General features: G+C 41.3%; 1 protein-coding gene across 2 annotated transcripts in view; it reads left to right on the forward strand.

The window, feature by feature from the left end:
- Positions 1 to 21,532, forward strand: part of Nha1 (Na[+]/H[+] hydrogen antiporter 1) — an 89,260-nt gene that overhangs the window by 26,416 nt on the left and 41,312 nt on the right. For both annotated transcript variants that reach the window (XM_076813387.1, XM_076813386.1), the window contains 2 exons: positions 11,405 to 11,669; positions 20,170 to 20,370. In XM_076813387.1, the coding sequence (XP_076669502.1) occupies positions 11,405 to 11,669; positions 20,170 to 20,370 (466 nt within the window). The remainder of the gene's footprint in view (positions 1 to 11,404; positions 11,670 to 20,169; positions 20,371 to 21,532) is intronic.

Raw genomic sequence — 21,532 nt, forward strand, 5'->3', positions numbered from 1 at the left:
GGAAAGATAAATGGGTATACCTATATGTAGTTTCACAATATTCAAACTCCAAGACTACCAAAGAATTTGATCTTCGAAACATTGAACACTTTCAAGGATTTCATTGCTGCGACAAACATTTTCCACCTCTACGACGTAAATATCTAAATCCTGCGTCGACTTCGGTGGTCCTTAAGTGCAGAAGAATTCCTTGAAGTGATTACACGCGCGCAGCCAGGCAGTAATGAAACGGGAGCAGGTCTCAAGAACGTGAATTACGAAATCTTAGATGCCGTCCTTCCAGGCTCCTTCTGCGACAGGATTCCTTTGATCCTTTGAGACCCATCCACGCATCGCGAATGCTCGTTAAACGAGCCCCCCGCTCCTCCCACGATCGACGTTCCCGCGAGTAGAGGGATCGTAAATCAGATGGTATCTCAGCCGCGAAGGCTTAACTTTGCCTCCGATCAGCGATGAAAAGGGGAAAGTAGATTCTAAATCCTACACCGATGGCTATGCTTGAATTTGCAATTGATTTATCTATTCCTGGCAAATCCCTCGACGCAGATAAAATACAAACGCAGACATAGGAAATTGCAGTGCACAGAATGAACGGAGCGATACGAGAAAAGGAACAAAATTAATACAAAGTACCTACATATGAGTAATTTGAAAATGAAAATATTTTTAAACCCAAAATTGAACTTATAGTGATTTTCTTCTGATTCATTTGCGGCTCTTACGAACGTCCGAGTTTTATTTGGGCGAAGTGATACGAACTTTTTCGATTACACGGTTTAAAGTTGATGTACGACGTGGCAAGGGGAGGGATTTTAAGAGCAGAGGGATGAAACTGAGCGAAAGGGAATTCAGTATTTGATCGGAGCCATTTTTATCGACCACTTGTTTCTAACTGCAATGATATTCTGGAAGATGGTCTTCATTGAGGGTGCGCGAGCGAGCATGCATGGCGCAGTGGAACGAAATGGCTGAGAACATCCCCTCATGGTAGAGGAATAATTTTCGAGATGATTCACGTTACAGGGCGAATGAAAGAAGCCATGAAATCTTCCGTTGGAGGTTTTATTCTTATCTCTTGTTTCATGATAGGTCAGCGGTGGATTTGCAACGGAGCTTTAAGATGGAGCTGCATTGTAAAACTGGATGTATAGCTGCTTGTAATTTTGCTCTCGACAACATCGCGGAGCTTCGTTTTAAACATTCCTTGAACCGGCTATGTAAAAGCACTAAGAAATATAGTACAGTGGAGATTTCTATTTTCGAATTTAATTTATTCTGCAGTTCAGCTTCACTCGAGGAAAATTTCGAAGAATTTTATTCCTAATTGGATAGGTCAGAGAAATGTTCGGTAAACTTTGCTCCTGGGATTGAATTTTTTAATTTATTTAATTTCTCAGATGAAGGAAAGAGTTTATTTTATCTTTTTGATATAATGCCACGTTATCATTTTAATTACTGTTCATTCAGGGCTACCTTGCGGGCTGTTCTGGTACTTGGAACGTAATGGAAAATTATGCGATAGTATTCTTTCGGTTGTCCAGAGTGGAATTGTAAAACGATCGATATCTTATCTGAAATGCGGATAGATTTCACTTATTTTGATTTGATAGCACGTATGTAACGTATTGCACTAACGTGATTCAGAGTCGTTTGCTACCAATAACAGTAGTTGATGCGTAAACACCGAAGCAAGAAAGGTTTAGTTTTCTTTCGTTACTTTTTAAAGCTCTGTTGGAATTATAGTACCGAGATATGTAAAGTAAACGGGAAAATTGAAGATTATGAACTGAAACATTTGAATTGTGAAAGGTTTGAGGATTCAATAACTTAATAGATTGAAAACTTGCAGATTTGTGGATTCATTCTTCGCGACTTTCAATTCAAACAATTTAGAAACATAGGCATTGCAAAACGTCACCTCGCATCAAATATGGATACTCGGTATAAGGTAAGTGCGGGTAATAAGGCCCACCTAAGGATCTATAATTTTTTTGAAAAAAACTTATAGTAAAAAACTCTTCAGACAAAAGTTGTAGCATATAGTATAAAGAAACGAATATAAGGAAATTGATGTTTTTTTCAAAGTCACTCTTTCGAGTTTTCGAGGTCACAGATGTTTTTTTTGTTAACAATCTATATGCTGTGTATGTACTCTTAAACAGAAAAATAAAAATTCAGCGATATATTCTAATGTATATTTATGTCAAGTTTTAAAAAATTAAAAATTCTCAAATTCGATGCACTTCGTTTTCCCGTGTTCCAATTGGCCTGAAATTTTTTCCAGATCATTTTCCCAAAGTGTCACAATTCTGGGGGTGAGACAAAAAAATCTGATGGCCGAGAAATAAGGTCCAGCCTAGTCTGCACGTTATCGTCCATTTCCTTTTCGCTCTAGATGAGATTGAACTTGCATCTAGACCCCAGGTTATAAGCAGATAAGACACAACCTTTCGTCCTCTATCCATAGGTTAAATCAAAACGTGAATTTCACTAAGCGTTTGGTCATAAATCTCGAGGAAACGTCGCTGGTAACTGTGCGAACGTCCCCACGTAACCAGCGAAAATGGCCAACTAATCATTCACATCAACTGTCCATAGCTTGCAGAGAAAGAAGGAAAACGTGTCAGTGGTCGTTACGCAAGAAATAATGGGGTTACAATGTTGCATAATAAGTTAGGTCCTATTTGGCGATTACGCGTGTGCATAAATACATAACGGGTGTTTACTATTTGTGCAAATAAGAACAGTCATCTACAAATCTGTGAAGTTGGTGCAGCAGGTTTTCTTGCATCGCAAATTTTTCGAATTTGTAAATTGCCTTGAGTTTTGAATATTCAAGTCTCGAAGTATCCAAGTCTCCAAGTCAAATCTTCCAGAACTCGGAATTCCCAAATTCACATGTTCCCACGTTCCTGAGTCCTGACTTTCCCAAATGCTTCTAGGTCCCAAAGTCTTCGAGTCCTCGAATTCTCAAATCCCCAAGTTTCTAGATCTCCAAGTGCCTGAGTCCTCAAGTATTTAGGTCCCCAAGTCTTTGAGTCCCTAAGTTTCTAGATCCTCAAGTCTTTGAGTCCCTAAGCTTCTGGATCCCTAAATCCCCAAGATTCAAATTTCCCAACTTATCAAATCTTAAATCTCCCAACTCTCCAGTATCGAACTCCCCAATTTTACCTTCACTTGGCAAGTGCAATAAATGCTTTGCACCCAACAACTAAATCTGAAGAATTATCAAATTACTTTCGTGTAGGCAGTATGGAACGATTGCAATTCATAGCCGCATCGTATACGCACGTCCGCGATTAAGTACCTTGGCTGGAAGATAAGTGCAGAGGCTCGCGGGGCAGACGCGGAAAACCCGCGCAGAAGTTGCAGGCACAGATGCGCCGTTTGCACGGATCGAGCTTATCGAGGGACGCGGAGGCATGCCAGGAATCCCAGCGTTTCTGGGTTAGAGGCATTAAGCCCGATCCGTACGGATGCAGAAGGAGCGCGGAACCTCTTCTTCGATCGATAATGTCTCCGGCAGTCCCCGTAGACTCAATTCAGACTGAATTTAGAGTCCACCCTGGACCCTGGCTTCGAATATCGATGGAAGTTGTGGGCCAGGTGCCCAGCCATCTCTCATCACGGTTGTATTAGATTTTCAGAAAATGTCGATCTTAAAATATAATAAGAATAGTTTGAATGAAAAGCATAACATGTTATGTTATTATTTGCAGTAGCTGTAATTCTTTGAGTGTTCACTTTTTAAAATATGTAGCGTCACTTTACTTGCAGTAAATGTTTTTGTAAGTTGCTTGAATAGTGAACAATGGGTGACTGTGTTAGAGGTATAAGTATATTGCTTAAAGTGATCGATATTCACCTGAACGTTTTTCATACTTTTCAAAGAAACATCAACAGGAGTAGAAATAGCTTTATCCAACTTTTTGGACGAGACAAACGTTTTCGTTACTGCTGCAGAATACGGCGCAGCTTGTGTCGTATTTTTATAGCATTTCGGTCTGTCTTCTTATTAGTTTGAAAGTGCATTTTCATGAGCCAAACTTTAAAAACATGTTCTTTGGTTTCGTGAAGGAGTACGGTTCTTTAGAACACGTTGACCTGATCGCTTTATTAAAAAGGTATAGCAAAGTGGGACAAGCGGTTTCGAAGAAGCCATCGAAAGAATTACTAGAAGGATAGTGAAAAATCGACACTGCAGGCTGTACATATAAGAATTACTTTATTAGAATTAAAACAACAATCCTACTTATAGCAAAATTATTGGGACCAATGAAATTTCGACTGTCACGTATCAAGCAATTTTTCATACTTGTATTCGACTGCTTTAATTACATATCTCTTCCTTTACTATAATTTCATTTTTCAACAGTAACGAATGTGCTTAATTCATATTCAACGGATGGATTACCAGTAGATCGTTACCTGTAATTCAGAAACAATCACAGTCACATAAATATACATTACATAACAAAATCCAGGGTATCGCATCATCAACAATAAACCAATTCATTTTAATACATATATATTCCAAATTCGAACGTGTATCCATAAACACGTATCATCCAAAGAAAATACATTTACCCCAATTCTTTAACAATAGCGAAAGAAATGAAATGAATCAATCCACCCATCTGAAAGTAAAACAATAAATCAAATTAATCACAATTATCCACAAATTATTCACGTCAACTACACATAAATCTAAAATCTAAAGCAGGCAAAGGAACCTACACGCAATCACGTTCAATCAGTAACAACTAAAGATTTCATTGTAATAAATTAATAATTTCCAGTTGAAAAACTGCCGGACCCATTTAAGAGTTACTCTCCTTAGAAGCACAGACACTTGTCGTTAAACTTGAAAGACATGAATGAAAGTTAAAACGAACACGCTATTTCGACTGCACATCCTGTGCGCTGTTATTCCGACTTGAAATTAGAGTAGATAAAAGTTAATTATGCGGCGACACAGTCGAACAGGCGAGCTGAAAGTTGTTCACCGAAATGGAGAACAGGTTGGTAATTCTTTGCGTGGAACGAGGTCGGGGCCAATCGCGATCGAAGGTCGAACGATTAAAATCAGCCGTGTGTGAACTTCGCCGGGGGATGTCGTCGTTGTTTTGTGCACGTTGGAGCGAGCCATTAATTCAAATTAGAGCACATTTGGCTGGTCTAATCGCGGTCTGGCCAACATGTAGGTCAAGCGTCTTCCCTGCGACACGTTTTGGCGCGGGAGACGGCAGACTGGTCAACGAATGCCCGCCAAAAGACAATTCCGTCTCGGGGAGCTTTTATGCAAACGTCATTGTGTCCTGGCAGGAATTGCAGCCTCTGTTTTACCTGCATTGCGAGACTAAACGGCGCTTAATCTCCCGAAACAGTTATTCAGGAGGAATTATTGCGATCCAGAATCTCTGTCATAATATCACTGAATAATTCTGCGAGCTTATTTATAAAATACGCTTGACCATTGTTACGAACACCCTTGTATGTAGAATAGAGGCTTGGGGCAGTTTTTTACGTCACTGGGGCTATCAAAGTCTGCCGTTTTTATTGAAAGATGAGACTCATTAATGAATTGCTCTCAAATACCTCGATATATTTACAGTTCATCTAAATAAACTCTGTGAAATAAACTTTTACCCAGAAATATGTTGCGACGTAGGTAAATTAATAAATTAGTGCTCATAACCGTTTGTTCGTATAAATTATAAGATATCGAGTTGAGTGATTTGGCAATTTGTAGAATATTTTGTTGGTAGCAATTGGGACTACATAACTGTCGAATCACAAGGGGTTATAAAGTTCAAATAGCCCCGCAAGATAACGTTTAATATTTGGTATAGGTACTGGTTAAAAACTGGAAACGTTTACTGCGCACTGGAGAAAAATACAAAGCATAAGCTTCCAGCTTCTGTCGTCAAGGTAAAAGAAGAAATTATTTAAGAAGAAAATTAAATTCATCGAACCTTGCTTCTGTACTGCTGGATTAATCTATTAAAATTTCATCGTCTCGACAAAGCTTTTTCATGACATTTCCCGTTTTTTCCCTTACCCTTCATTTATGCTAAATAGTGGATTGGTAAAATCGACCTGCTTTCGGATCGAGTTCAATAATTCACTTGCAAGTTTATATCTCCACCAGTAAAACTTCCCTGCTTCGAATTATTTAAAGAATATTTCAGAAATATTGATTCTCTAAATACGCGCGCTTCCGCGCACTACGGTCGAATTGAATTCCCCAGTTAAGCAGAGAATATTACCGGAGCGAAAGGAGCCTAGCGGAATAGAATTGCAAATTCGTGATATTCTTTCCGCGCACGTGTCTAAGTCACCGAGCCGCGTCTCTTGAAAAGAAAAATACGCCCCGTGGGAGTGGAATTTGAATTATTTAAATAATCGCGTGGCCGAGAGCTAGAATGGACATTTTCCAGCCAGCACGGCTTTTAAATAACTTACTTCAGCGCCGCTGTGGAAACCCGATACGGTTTTTGCATTTACAGCCGCGGACTGTCCTCCCATGGGAAAGCCCGTTTGTGAAAATAAATCAGCAGGGCGTGCTTATTATCCTCGCCATTGGTCAGTTGATTTCTCCCACAACAGTTTTAATGATCGACTTGCACACTTGGAGCTACAAGCTCCACAGCAGAGGCATCGCATCAGCTGCCGTTCTCTTCGATTTTATTCTTGTGTCCGGTGTGTGGTACAAAGCGAAAGAAAATTATTGCAAGTATAGTTGCTTGAACTACTAACACTATATCCCACGCATCAGACTTGTCATCAATTACGCAACCCGCGATAAGATCGATTTTACATCGGAGATCGATCGTAACTTCTCATGCGCCAGATCAGTTACTATCTCGATGCGTACTTGCTTATAGAAGCCTTAAGACCAAGGTATGTCGATTTATCGATAAACCGATAAGGCAGTCACGAGGCGTTGTTGTATCTTCTCCGATCACTAATTACAGTCGTGGGCACTTTCCAAGAGTATATATTTTTAGATACATACATTATTCATACTAGCAATTATCGTCCAACGGTATTTTTATATTTTATTAGCGTCTCAGCGATTTTATTTTATTACAGCGAATTTAGCGGGATTGGGAGTATGCTCCTAAATCGTATGGCGTTGCGGGCTCGAGGCATTCCAATGGTCCAAATTGGATAAGATCGTGCAGGTCTGTTTCGCGCGCGCTTTAAAATATAAATCGACGAAGCAGTTGAAGCGTAGTTCCTTTCATTTAACCCATTGTCGTGCGATAACAAAGTTCCCATTTATCGAACCGCACGGTGCGCGTCGAACTTCCGCGCGCGCTGCGGCCCAACTTCCTCCAACTTCGCCGCGGAAACGATATTATTCTTCAATCAGCGTCGAGGCGGCGGGATCCAAATTTTTGGCGGGATTTCGCCGATTTGTTGTAACGGAGAGCAGAACGAAGGGAAAAAGACGACGGATTTCAATTTCGAGCGGGCCAACACCGCGGAACTTCTTCGAGAAGTAGAAACCCTTGCAAATATTGGCCCCTGGGATCGTTGGAGTCGCTCATTGCGAAAGGAAGGATCAAATTAAATGCTGAAACTAGTTTATGGCGGCGTGGGCGTAGGGATTAAAATTCGTGGACGTTGTGGAAATTAGGAAAGGGCTGGGGATGACGGGAATAGCTTTTATTTAGTTATGGCCCTTCGAAATGGCTATGCAAAAAAAGGAAAATTTCGAGTTCATGTGAGCGCTGGTTGTAGTCTGTGGAAAACTTTGAATTGTCAGTGAATTAGGGTATGGACAGTATTTTAAGGGCCAGTCAAATATTCTAAAAATTTTCTTTCTTCGTGCAAATCAGTTAACACGGTCTAACGAATGTAATTGTAGATACTGTTGGGTGCAAAAAGGGCCTCAGTGCCAAAAGTAATGTTGAATTTTACTGAAATGATAGGAATTTATTTTATGGAGGGTGAACGAATTCGTCGAATTTCGGGTAGATTAATACTCCAATTGTGTCGGTAACTCTAAAAGGGGGGTGGCCAAATTTTTAATTTTACTGAAATGCTGGGAATTACGAGGTTAAATATTTTTTATGCATAGTGAAGTTGTAAAGCTGTCGAAAATATATAAAATTTTGGTATAGGTATCTCCTTTGTAGTTGCATTATTACAATCGATATTGTGTAATAAATTAATGAGTGAAATTAATTTTAATTATAGCCATCTCAGGCCCTCTTTGTGCATACACCCCTATAATCATTCTATTTTTATCATTTTAAAAGCACTTTGACGCCGAGGAGGACTTCCGCAGTGTTCTTAGCGAAGCCCAAACATTGCGACTTAAATCCCCACATTTTCTAATTATATGTTAGAAATATGAAAAATACAGTTCTATACAGCAGGGAATAATAAATATTTACCAAAAAAAACATGAAAATTCGTACAATGGTTCCTGAAAAAAAATTCTCGAAAATAGGCCTCTTGTTCGACCAGCAAAGTAGAATGGACCCTTAATTTGTCTATATCTATCGTCAATAATGTTATACATAGGCTGAGACCGACAATAAGAGCGAAGAAAATGTAATATTTGATTCTCAACGCTTGTATCGTTGGTCATTTAAGTAGTAAGCGTAGCTCGAGCTCGCTGCTTCAATGTAAACACTTCCATTATGAAACAATAAAATGTATTTCTACGCTTCGATCTGAACGTCGCTCTGATCGTTTATCGCTGCTCCAACATAAACGTATAAGGCAGGATCGATTAGGTAAGGGTTACCGACAGTGGCGGATTTAACAGGTGGTCGATGAGGAAAAGGCCCACCCACGGCCCCATCTTAAAAAAAAAATATGCTTTCATCCAAACACTACATTTTTTCCCCTGTACTACTACATCTACCCCGTTTTTAATAAACTATCTCTTCAGTTTCCCGAGAAATGGGCCCCTCAGAACGTTTGCCACCTGGGCCTTTTTCCTTAAATCCACCACTGGTTACCGATAAGTCCACTATCAGGCCCAGGACGAAACGCACACTTGTTTCTTTTCAAATACAGTTTTATAATAATTTTTCTCCTTTTCCCGTATTCCCCTTTTCCTCTTTTCCTCTTTTCCCCTCTCCCCTTTTCCCCTTTTCCCGTTTTCCCTTTTCTCCTTTTCTCCTTTTCTGCCCTGCCTTCATCGCCACATCTCCCACCCTACCACCTCAACCCTAATTAAAATCAAGCCCAGTGACTCTCCTCCCGCAAGTCACCCTCTCAACTACCGAAACTCTGCCCTCTACTACCATCGAGAACAAGTCCCAATCAATCCACCCGAACGAGCTTGATCGCCTCTATCCATCCATGTAAATGAAAGTCGCCGACTTGGGGGGACGGCCGTTCCGATCTGGAAAACGTGTAACGCGCGCCCGATGAAAACTCCGGGGGGCGGCGCGGATCGTTAAAGACGACCGCGGCTGGAACTTTGCGGGACCGGCTCGTGGAGGCAGGCCGCCCGAAACTTATCCTATTACGAGTTTCCCGTGGAAGAGGGTACGTCTCGGTCGGGTAACCGAGTGCTCCTGCAAGGCATCGGCAATCTTGAGGGGGTGGAACCGGGGCGAGGGGGTTGGAGCAGGTCGAATTTACACCGAGAGACGCAAACTCGAGCGATAACCTGCGCTTGCAACGCGAGACAGAACAGGGGTACGCGTCCTCAAAGCGAGCCCCGAAGCGCAGCTGACCCACCCCCGCCTCTAGCCATGGCTGATCTACTTGTCGAGGCTTTGACCATAAGGGGAATTCCACTTGCGAGCAAGTCGAACGCCTTGGATGAACTCCCAGGCAGGTTTCTATTGACGACGGTTCTAATGCGTTGGAAAGTGTCGACGCAACACGAGGCTCGGGGGTGATTTGGGAGGTGGATGTTTTTGTGTTGGACGTTTAAAATTATGGTTTTTGGGATCGTGCAAGGGGATGGATGGGTGCATCTTGTTTCGAAGGAAGCATGGGGGTTATTAAAAAAATGATCAAATTTTATTACATCTATCGTGTATTCCATTCTTTCTTGATAAGTAGTAGCGATATTGTTGCAATAAATTCTGTTGAATATTTTTGAAAGAAGAATTTTACGACTAACAATAATTGAAGAGTCCCGGTAGAAAACACTGTAAGTGCTGAAAATCACAATCTACAGGTCAGTATTATCATTGGCACGTAAAACATTTTTCGATATTTTTTTTTTAATTTTAGCACTTACAGTGTTTTCTACAGAGACTCTTCTATCGTGTTACTAGAATGATGTAACAATTCTACGTTGCAAGTAAATAAATAAGTAGTTCCTTATTCGTGTTTGTTAAATCACGATTAATCTCTTACAGAGATATGTTTGTTGATAATATTGTCTAGGGCAAGCATTACGACATTATTTACGCTGAATCGCAATTCGTGATTTTTCACGATTTCTTACGACATCATGTGACCATACTTTTATTGGCCACTTGTCTATCGATCGGAGACTGATAATGGGTTGTTTATATTGTATACTGTGGGCTTATGATACAAAGTTATCTTGGCGATAAAGACCATGGTTTTAAGCTTCTGGAAATCTTCCTGTAATTGCAGAAACATAAAAATACATAAATATATAATTTGCGACAAGCAACTTTTAAACTGCAATTGTAGAATTCACAAATAATCCTTTTTAATAACGTAATGATGAAGTCCTTTCATAAAAAAATTCTTCTGTCTTTATTCAAATCGAATTTCTCACTTCTACTACCGAGGATTTGTATTTACTCTTTTGAAGTGAGAAAGTTGTAATTAATTTAATCAATTACGGATTCACAGAAATCCAATTAAGTTTCAGCGAATTAACATTACTAAGGGAACCTTGTTTTTCCACCTAAAGGGGCAAGGAGGAATCATTCCCAAACGCACTCCTTGCTAGAAATTTCATCTCCAAAGAAAACGTTTACCTACTCTTCTCGTCTCTGGAGTAACCAAACACTCCCCAAATCATTAATCAGCTCAAATCTAATCAGTTTCCTAACATGGAAAGTTCTTTTGAAACCTTGAACAGAAATCTCTTTTGTATAACCCCAAAAATTTACTTTTAAAACCTCACGAATTTCTTTCCAAGCCCTTAGAAACATTCTTCTAAAACCTTAAAAATTAATTTCTAAATCGTTAAAAACTTATGTCTAAAACCTTAAAAAATTATTTCCAAACTTGTGTAAATCATTCCTAAAACCATAGAAATTCTATCCCAAAGCCTGATCTAAGCAAGAGACAATAGTATACAACCAAAATCCTTGATTCGAACTCTGAAAGGTCGAAGACGAAACAAGATGTTCAGATTTCACCAGAACTCCCTTCGACCTGCTTCAGTATCGCAATACTCGAGGGGTTCAGTCGCTGATCTTGCTGCTTTCTGTTGCAGAAAAGTCGCTCTAGTCATTATCCTCACCAGAGCCGGCCTGGATCTGGATCCGAACGCGCTGAAGAGGTTGAAAGTCACCGTGCCGAAGCTGGGACTAATTCCATGGGCCGTCGAGGCGATTGTGGTCGCCACGCTGACAAAATATCTGCTTGGTCTGCCCTGGGTGTGGGGTTTCCTCCTCGGCAGCGTAATAGCCGCCGTTTCACCGGCTGTCGTGGTGCCCTGTCTCTTCAGGCTACGTGCAAAGGGCTACGGAGTTGCCAAGGTAAGATTAAACGATCATTTTAAACATTTCCAACGGTCGTGTGTTTTCTCACGCGACCAGCCAACCCATCAACTACTGGCACAGTTCTTGTTAACGAAGGCGAGCTTTCACTTGGGTACAATTCGTCCGTGAAATTCGAAAAGACCACAGCTCCAGTACTGAACTTCTGACGTGGAACAGTGGGATTTTGAAGATAGTATTTTGTTTCGTTGCACCGAATTTCCTGCGGCGAAACTTCGGCTTGGTTTGGAATGTGTGCTAAGAATTGAACCTCTGCGTCGAGTTTTCTCTGTGGGGCTGAAGTGCGTAGGGTAGACCTCGCGAAGCGTTAGAAGTTATTTGTTGGATTGTATTAGGTTGCAGGAGTTGTGATATTTAAGTAAGATACTACTTTAATAGTGAACAAATGGTGTAGTAGTTAAAATATTTGGATACCTACTAATCTTGGTAAATGGGTAAAAGGGTTTGTTTATTTTTTGCTTAAAACACATAGCTAAAAATATTCAGAGCTATTTACCCACATTAAATGACAAATTGACAAAGTTTCATTACATTCAGAAAAAAAGGAATTATTTTTAATTTCACTAGCTAACATCGTATTCCTTCAATAACTTAAAATTGACTACCACATCTGAATTCTAAGCACTACTTATCCTTCAAGAAACTCCATGCACACCTGAAACCATCAGTGCACCTGAAAAATTAAGAATAATTCATGAATTACTCCCCACCCCTCAAAATTACCTTGCAAAATCTTATTACCACTTAGCAACTGGTGTTTCGTTTCTTCAAACTATTAAAAACCAAAACTATTGAATAAAAGTACGTTTTACCTTTTAACTACTTTACTTATTTTATTATTTTTTTTAGAGTTTCTGTGACATTTCTCGAGCCATAAGCCAGCGTCAGCAATTGTTATCGCATCCCCGCCACGAGCAAATAAACTTTTACGCCATTCGCGAACAGCGAATTTGCCGATTATACGCGAAGTCGTCCTTCTGTCGCGTCGCGTAAATTCCTTTTAATCGATCCAATTAAGGGGAAAGTCGAGTAATTATCGCCGAAACGACGGGATGGGGATTACGAACCTGTTCTAGCTCGGCACTCGTTGCATTTACAACGGAAATTTGCTGGCAGTCGAGTTAATAAGCCGCGTGACATCGCGGAGCTCGCAAAGAAGCGGCTCCCCTTCAACTTTGTTGCGAATTTTTAGCCCGCGCGCAATGGCGCCCCGAGCGAGCGCGAAATTACAAGGGATCAGGCGGAGAGGACCGGTGTTCGAAAGAAATTTAATTAGCGTCGAGCCGCTTTCGGCAACTTCCGGACGGTTTGCTCCGCGCGTCGCGCCGACGGCGAACAGATGCACCGCCGTTGAATTACGTACTTGCCCGTGCATCCCCCAAGAGCCGCGGGATCGCGTTCTCCGCGGGCCAACTTCGACGCGTGACATTCTGCGTCACGCGACGCAACTTCAGTTCTTGCGTCCAACGACACGCTCGAACTGTTTGGAATTCCCGACAGTCGCTCGACACAGTATCCGTGTAATCTTTCCGGGACCCTGCGGGAAGTTGCGGCGCAAAATATGCTTGGGAACATTTGAGGAGCTGAAATGGCAAACGATGTACCTACCCAAACGCCAAAGAAGCGAAACACTATTTTTTCAGTGGGGAATGCCAGAACAATTTGTTTGAGCTTCTAGAGCTGTTGAAAGTTAGATCTCAGCTCATAAGTACCAACGTTGGTCTCCGAGGGAAAGCACGTGGTACCCTGTGAAAAATTAGTTTCAATGCTCTGTCCAGATAGTCTGATCTGTATTCCTTGGACACGGTTCGTTGCGTCTCGATAATCGATGCGGGAAACGGACGTAGCCGAAGAATGGCCAACTTTATTCCGCCTGGACGGGCGAAATAAGAGGATCCTCTGCGGTTTGTCCGCGTGGTCGAAACCGCTAAAATACGAAAACCGCAGGAGGGGTGACCGTGCGCCCCCTGGGGAAGGTTGCTGCAAACCGATCACGATAAATTCCACGAGGGGGGTACACTACCAAATTAGAGAGGATCATTGTTTGAGCAACGCTTTGTAATTGCGGCCAAGTACGGCGGTTTCTGGATCCGCTGCAATCTCCATGGACGAAGGCCACTGTACTCGATTCGGGGGGAAGTTGGGAAGGGTAGATCCGGCGGGGGGGGGGGAGGGATTGTGAAAATGTTAACATTATTAGCAGGTGCGAGGATCCCACGAAGAGTGAAACGTTTAATTAATCATAGCGATATTAATAAAATTCGACCAATATTTTAGAGTCTGTCAACATTTTGAATTGTCAAGGGGTTGATCGGCCATTTTGCTACCTTAGTAGAAAATTTCTAGCACAGTTGCTAGACTTTTTCTACGCCACTCTTTGTCCAATTATTTTCTACCCCCAAATTAGTTTCTTCAACATTTTAGTCCTCAACGTGTAAAAGTGGAAGACTACTTTTGTATGATTAACGGTGCTTGATCGAATTAAAAGAGTAATGTGTATAATTTGAGGGAATTAACGAATCGTGTCTCCACGCAGCTTCTAACTGGACTGGTCCAAAATTATTCAAAGGGTCTCCGTCCATTTTCCTCGAATTAGATAGGATTAAGGTTCAAACAACGTTTCGTAATTGCGGAAGATTGCAGCGCTGGCTGGATTTAACCAGATCTTTATCGATGAAGTTTACTGTACAGCGACATTGTACCTAGCTATTAGGCGCGCCCCTGCGACGATTGCTTCCTTTTAAAGACACGGAATTAGGAAAGAGAAATTATTCGCAAGGCTAGCGCTAGTACCAGACCTTATCAGGATTTCGCGATCAGTTGGTTTAATATTCTAACTGTATTATATCTTTATCGGAGTATCAATTTTAATACACCCGAAAGTATGAGTCACTACTTATATAATATAGTAGTACTGGTAGTAGTAGTAGTAACATAGATGATAAGCTTCTTTAGTACTAAAAATGAACTTTAAAGTTGATATTTTTGTGTATACTTCGAAACTACTTAATTAGCAATTAAGTAATTAAGGGACCATTCTACTTTGATCGACCAAAAATGAAGCTATTTTTAAAGATTTTTTTTCTCAATAAATACCACATAATGAAATAAATCTGTTTTGAGGTGCCGTAATAAATATTTAAATTAAATTAAAAAAATCCTGTTGTGTAAGATAAGAATAGCTGAATAGATATCAAAAATATTTATTCCATTTTATGTTGTATTTACAGAGGAAAAGAATCTTCAAAAATATCTTAATTTTTCGACCGATCAAAGTAGAATGACCCCTTTTAATCCGAAGTGTTATAAGAATATCCTCATCAAACTATATATTCTCAATTATCTTACAATTTTGGACTCGTGCATTCCATCACACTAAATTCATCCATCTGTTCCCATTAAATTAAACAGCTTCGTAACAATTATTGAAGGTGCATCATTCACAGTCGAGTTTTACTTGCAGTTAGAACTTCGCCACTGAAATTCACCTCGATCTCGTCGACCGATTTTTTTATTTCCTGTCGAACAAGGGAGCCAGGACCGCGATCAGATAATCACGAATGGCAATCCTTCACGTGGATCGTTCATCCTTTAAACCCTGTTGCATGAAGGCTGTCGAAAGTATCCTTTGTCGGGACGGACTTAATAGATATTCAAGCGGCGTCCTTCATTCACAAAGCGTATCCTTGGCTACTGGGTGGCCTGTCAGCAACAGTTCTCATTGACAAATCGGCGTATTCATCAAATTCTCGGGCGGGGCAAGGAAATTTCCATGAATGGCTAATTCAATACCGCTCAGCGTCTGGCCATAACGATCCGCAACTACTTGCCACAAGCTCAGACGTCGGTTTGACGTATTTACAATCCGGATAAAATCGATTAGCCCCTCAAGGTCACTGCAGATCCATCCCTGACGTATAATGTAACTGTCCTGTCGATCTGTGTCTCATATTTTTGTGAAAAACTTGTAAATAGCATTTTGCCTCTCACAAGACGGGGCCATTATCTGCGTGAGCGAGTTTTAAGTGAGATTGGGGTTAAAATTTGGAGGTTGATGAGTGTAATCGTACTCCAGATTATTAGCTTTTTAATCATACTGCTAGGGAAATGAGTTTGGGGATGTAAATATCGCGCTAAACTACGGAAGCATATTTTAATTATAAATTGATTATTAGTAGTTCCCTGGTGCAGGGATTATTTGCATGTTTCGGTAGCTTTTAATGAGGGTGCTCCATTAACGCGTGATCTACCTACATTGAATTTCGTAGTAATTCCGAGGGCACAACGAGTAAAAATATACTTGTCGAGGAATATTCGTGATTCGACCGACATTTCATATCTCTTGGAAATTTTGAACGAAAGCTGGCAAGTTCGCGGCAATTAAAAATCTATTTCCTCGCGAATACTTTGTTTCACTTGTTTATCAAACTAATTGAAATCATTTATTACAATATGCTCAGACAGAAGCAAAAGGAAACTCTAAAGGGAAGGAAACAATAGAAAATACAGAAATAGCAAAGAGGAACGGAGCTGTATTAGAGACCCCTTTTTATTCTCGCAAAATCTTTCGACTTCAGAGTTTATCACTCTCCGTAAACTTCCCCCAGAAGTATTGGCTGAAGGGGTAAATGCACTGACTGGGTCCTTGAGTTTACGTGACACAGTAAATAGACCCTTTACCCCACGGGAAACCCATTCTGCGAAGGAGTCACACCATCTGCTGCGCTGGTAGAGAATAGGCCACTCAATCTTTTGGGAATCAAAGTACACACACAACCCTTCTCCCGTGCAGGCTGCAGAAAATTTTGAACGATTCCTTCTTCCACCGCTCCTTCCCTCTCGCACAACTTAAAGTCAACAGCCACTGAAACTCTCAATTCTATAATTGAGGCAATTCTATCCTTCGTATCGCGATTAAAGGAACTCAAAGGGACAAGAGCGAGGGAGACACTTTCACGGTCGACCCTCGGTTTAAATTTCCCTCGAGTGACTATATCAACATTTAATTACCCCTAACGTTAAACAGAAGAAAAAAAAGAAATACAAGCAACTGGTCGATAAAAGCAACATGGCCGCCAACGGGGACACTCGCCCTTCCTCCAGCATTTCGACAAATTGCCCGCAGCGTTTCATTATCCGCTAACGACTCGCGAGGCCCCCCGAATTAGAACGCGACACCGTCGTGACGTTACTCGGAACGTCGAGCCTCGTCGCCCAGCCGACGAGCTTGGGAAAAATTAATGAGTGTATCCGCGCCGATGGGGTGTCTTCGACCGTCGCCGACGACTGTCTAGGATGTCCGTCACAGTGCACCGATGGCGCTGCCTCGCTTAAAATGATAATGTCAGAAATGGCAGCGAGAATAGGCGAAGCACGGGAGGGCGGAGAAAGCGGAGGACTTAAATAATTCAGTTTAGAAAATGGAGTGGAAGCTGTTTGAAGAGTGCAAAGGCCATTCCCGTGAATGTGATATTCATGAGACGAAACATCTAGACGGAGCTTTTTGTTTATTCCTCGGCTGCCGGCGGAACAAGCCACGGCGCGGAAGGAATTGAATGCCCTGTCTGGAGTGTGTCAGGTAATTCGCATTATTCGTCAGATGAAGAGAATTTTTTTTTCATACGACCCTCTGTTTCGAAAGTCGAAACGAATCGCGTCAGTGCTTTCCCAGCGGAATCTCCACGGGGGATGCGTCGAGCTCCTTCGTTTTGGTTTCTCGTTTTGCGGGTGGGTGGGGGGGGGGGCGGCGGCTTCCGTTTGTCCTGTAAATAAACGCATTCCTCCGGCAAATATCTACTCGCATGGCAAGACCGAGGTGCCTTGGGAACTATTTCCTCCCACGCTCGTCTTTGCAGCGGGCATGGGGAGGCGGTTTTAATAACCTTCGCGCAGTGTGTGCTTCGATCGAGTGGTACTAGGTTTCAGATTGATTTCAAATACCGAATGTATCGATATGAGTGGCGGAACCGATTGAAAAATAAATAGGAAAACCAGAGAGAAATTCGCTCGTAGAAGGGTTCATGTTTGGCAAGGTTTAATTTGGAATTTATATCGCAACGAAGGTGTAACGCTGCTCGAGATCACAACGGGACTGACAAGGGAAGATCCCGAACCCGAAAATTCCAAAAATTCTGAAACTTTGTGGATACGTGGGCGATTTCCTCCTGATTACAGCGAAATTTTTGCTCGCTGCCCAAATTCGCTCGAAGGGGGTGAAATTAACCCCTGAAAAATCGGCTATTTTCCGATTTTGTGTTAAAACTCGTGAACTGTAAAATAATTTTTTTTACCAAATGATAGAACTAATTACAAGAAGTAACTTTTGTCTTGAAACTTTTATTCTATCTCTTACAGTTCACCAGTTATAAGAGAAAATCGGAAAATATCCGATTTTTCAGGGGTTAATTTCACCTCCTTCGAGCGAATTTCAGCGGCAAACAAAAATTTCGCTGTAATCAGGAGGAAATCGCCTACGTATTCACAAAGTTTCAGAATTTTTGGAATTCTCGGGTTCGGGATGTTTCTTTGTGAGCGTTGCTTGGAATAATACATTTTATAAATTGTTTATTACTTTATTTGGGTTCTTTTCAAATATTCGTAGGTTAGATTGTTTGGACAAGTAAATGTTTCTCCCCTATGTATTTCGTTATTTAGGAAAAATATTCTTTAATAATACCCACACCTAACCCAAACGCAACAGTCTAAATATCTCGAAGCAAAAAATACATGGCTTACGCCACTTTCATAATCACCGACACATAAAATGCTAAAATGCTTCGAATATCATTCTTCACTTCCGTCGATCCTGCTATCAATTGACCGTCCAAAGCACTGGCAAACTACAAATCCCCGTTCCTCATCTCGAATTCCGCTGATTGCCAGTGGTAGCTCCACATTCGACACACCCCCGCATTTACAGAATGGGAATCTCCAGCACTCAGCGACCAATCCTCCAAGCCAGCGCGCTGGCCGAAGCGAGTTAAATCAGAAAAGTAGCCGGGAAAGCGGACGGTCGCCGATACGAGGGACGTACGGCGAAACAAAGCGTCGCACGAACCGCTGACCGAATCGAACGTTTGCCCAGGGACCTCTTTCTCGAGCCCGACTTCGAACCGACTGTCTCTGGAATCACGATAGTCCGCAGACTTAAATCCCGCACGGGCCATCCTATCTTCCTCCCCCTGGATGGCTTTTCGAAGCCCGTGGAATCTGCGCGAGTGTCGTCGACCGGTCTCGTTAGCTCCTTCCCGTCATAATTCTCTTTCCCTTCGGATCAGCCGAACGATTTCCTCGGTCTGCCTCCGTCTGGCAGATTATTTTCACTGGCCGCGGCAACGTTCGGGGCAAAGTTCCTTAATGGGCAGGGAAGTTACCACGAAGGAATCTAATTGCGCCCGATAACGAAGTTTCCGCCGGCGAGTCGCGGATGTTGTGGCCGCCGCTTGAAAATAAGGGAAGTTGCGGCACGGGGAAGGTGGGGCACCGTCGATTCGTGTCGAAAAAATCGCGATCGGGCCCGAGAGAAGGATTGCCTCATCCCGAGCGGTTTAATAACTCTTTGCTGGAAGTTCGCTAACTCGACGCGAGTCTCGCGCCTCTGGCACGTGATTTTATTTCAAGGGTTTTAGTGTACCTACAGTCTGGGAGAGTCTGGAGCACTTCTGGAGCTTTAGTTAAGAATGGGCGAAGGGATGATGTTTCTTTGAGCGTGTGGAGGAATTTTGATCGCTGTGGAACTGGATGGTTAGTGTGTGCCAATGAATGGAGGTTGAAATTAGATATGGATTGCTGAGTATGTTTAATTTGACGTCTTTGAGGGGTCATGGGGGTTGTGAAGTGGTTTTGTGAGTTCTGGTTAGTGATCTCTATCATCCCTTAGTGTCAAGTGGCGAGTTCCATGCGAGGAACTCGAGGTACTAATATAACTGAACTTTAAAGAGATATCTGATAATTGGGGGTAGTTTATACAACTTTGCCCCACAGTGGGGACACATGATGGGTTTAGAAAATTTGAATGGGCCTACAGTGGGCTTTTTTTAATAGGAAGTCATTCTCCTAAAAATTCTATAGAAGGGTTATGATTTTCTGAAGTATTAATAACACACATTATCAACTTAAACACTTCTCCTTATTCTACAATCATTTTGTATTGCCCCTAAACTTCTTTCTCTACCCTTCTTGTATTCTTCTTTATTCGAGTAAAAATTTCGAATAACGGATAAAAGTTAACAGAATTAAAATTTGTCGAATAAAAAAATTTACTTTATTCGTCAAATAATCTAAAGTGAAAGTAACTTTTATTTGATCCGTTATTTAAATAATGTTTTATTTAGTCAATGCCCAACTCTATTTCAAATATTATAACCAAGATTTAAATATATGTACATACACCTAGCATCCATCAATTTATCACTCAGTTTTCTATCTGAGGATTGCCCAATGGACTCGTTCCCCACTAATTTCTGAGTGATTGTTACAGGGCATACCAACTTTAATTATTGCCGTGTCTGGAATCGATGACGCAGCGTCGGTGGCGATTCACGGAATCGTGAAGAGCATCATGTTCTCCCACGACGCGCTGTGGTATCAAATCGTCCAGGGTCCAATCGCCATCATCGGAGGTCTTGGATTCGGCGTCCTATGGGGGTGGCTGGCCAAATACGTTCCAGAGAAGGGTGATGTAAGTGCTCTCAATTCCCTACCAAATGCTTTTCAAACGCTGAACTGCTTCTACCCTCAGCATTCGCGTGGGATCAAAGTCAGTCTCGGAAATTTTAAACTTATGGCATGGAAATTATTTGTTAAATTTCGTACGAATACGAGACTTTTAATTAGGAACCATATTTTCAAGTTTCTATTATCTTTTCGTTAGTACAGTTGATACTGTACACAATTAATAGTTCGGAATGGTAAATTGCATGAAAAAAATTGGCTTAATTATCCGGTTGAGGTTTCTGGTACCTTGTAACTTCAAAAAGTCGTTCACTGGGTCATATCGACTGCATATCGATTCTGAAGCCCGATTACGGCAACGGGGTCCGCTGCCAAGTATTCAAAAGTGTCTCGTCACCCCCTAGCCAATCTAATAGGTCTTTTAATGCTGTTGGCCTTGTTCGTTGGGGTGTTAAACTCACTCGACCGAGCGTGTGATTCCTATTGTTTCTGATTTACAGGGTGGGACATTATTCGAGTGAAATGTGTTAGAAATGTTTACTCAATTAATATATGGTGCCTTATTTAACTAGAAATTATTTTCAAACACTCGTGTCCTATTTTATTTGAAACAGTTAGCTGAAGTAACAAATTGCTTTTAAATGATTTATTTGATCTTGCCACAAAATAAAGTTAGTTTCTCTAAGTTAGTTCTAAAATGGAAATAGCAAAGTAATTCAAATATTATTTTTTACTTTGTATTTCTAGTAATTTTTGCACAAGCCTGTTGATTTATGAATGCGAAAGGACAAGGAGAAGAGAACACGACGTAATCATCAGACTGATTATGAGAGCAATATATCGATGACTGGAAATTTCATGCTGTGTGCCGTTTTGCATTGTTGAATACTGGCAAACACTCGACAGTTTCACAGAAGTGGAATCGTTATAATCACTTTGCGAAACACGATAGCGTATCCATTTGCCTTTAGAAAGTTGATTAGTTAAACAGTTCAGAAGTTAACGAGTTCAGTTCGCAGGCTCAAATATTTCACGATACGAGAAATTTAACTAATTATATTACACGATGTTTGAGTTCAAACACCAGTTTACGGGTTCCATTAGTTCAATTTAATATAACAGTTACAGTAGTTAAAAATTCAGCGATACAGTGAGAGTTCAAATAATTC

The sequence above is a fragment of the Andrena cerasifolii genome, chromosome 5 (assembly GCF_050908995.1).
Source record: "Andrena cerasifolii isolate SP2316 chromosome 5, iyAndCera1_principal, whole genome shotgun sequence".
Lineage (NCBI taxonomy): Eukaryota > Metazoa > Arthropoda > Insecta > Hymenoptera > Andrenidae > Andrena > Andrena cerasifolii.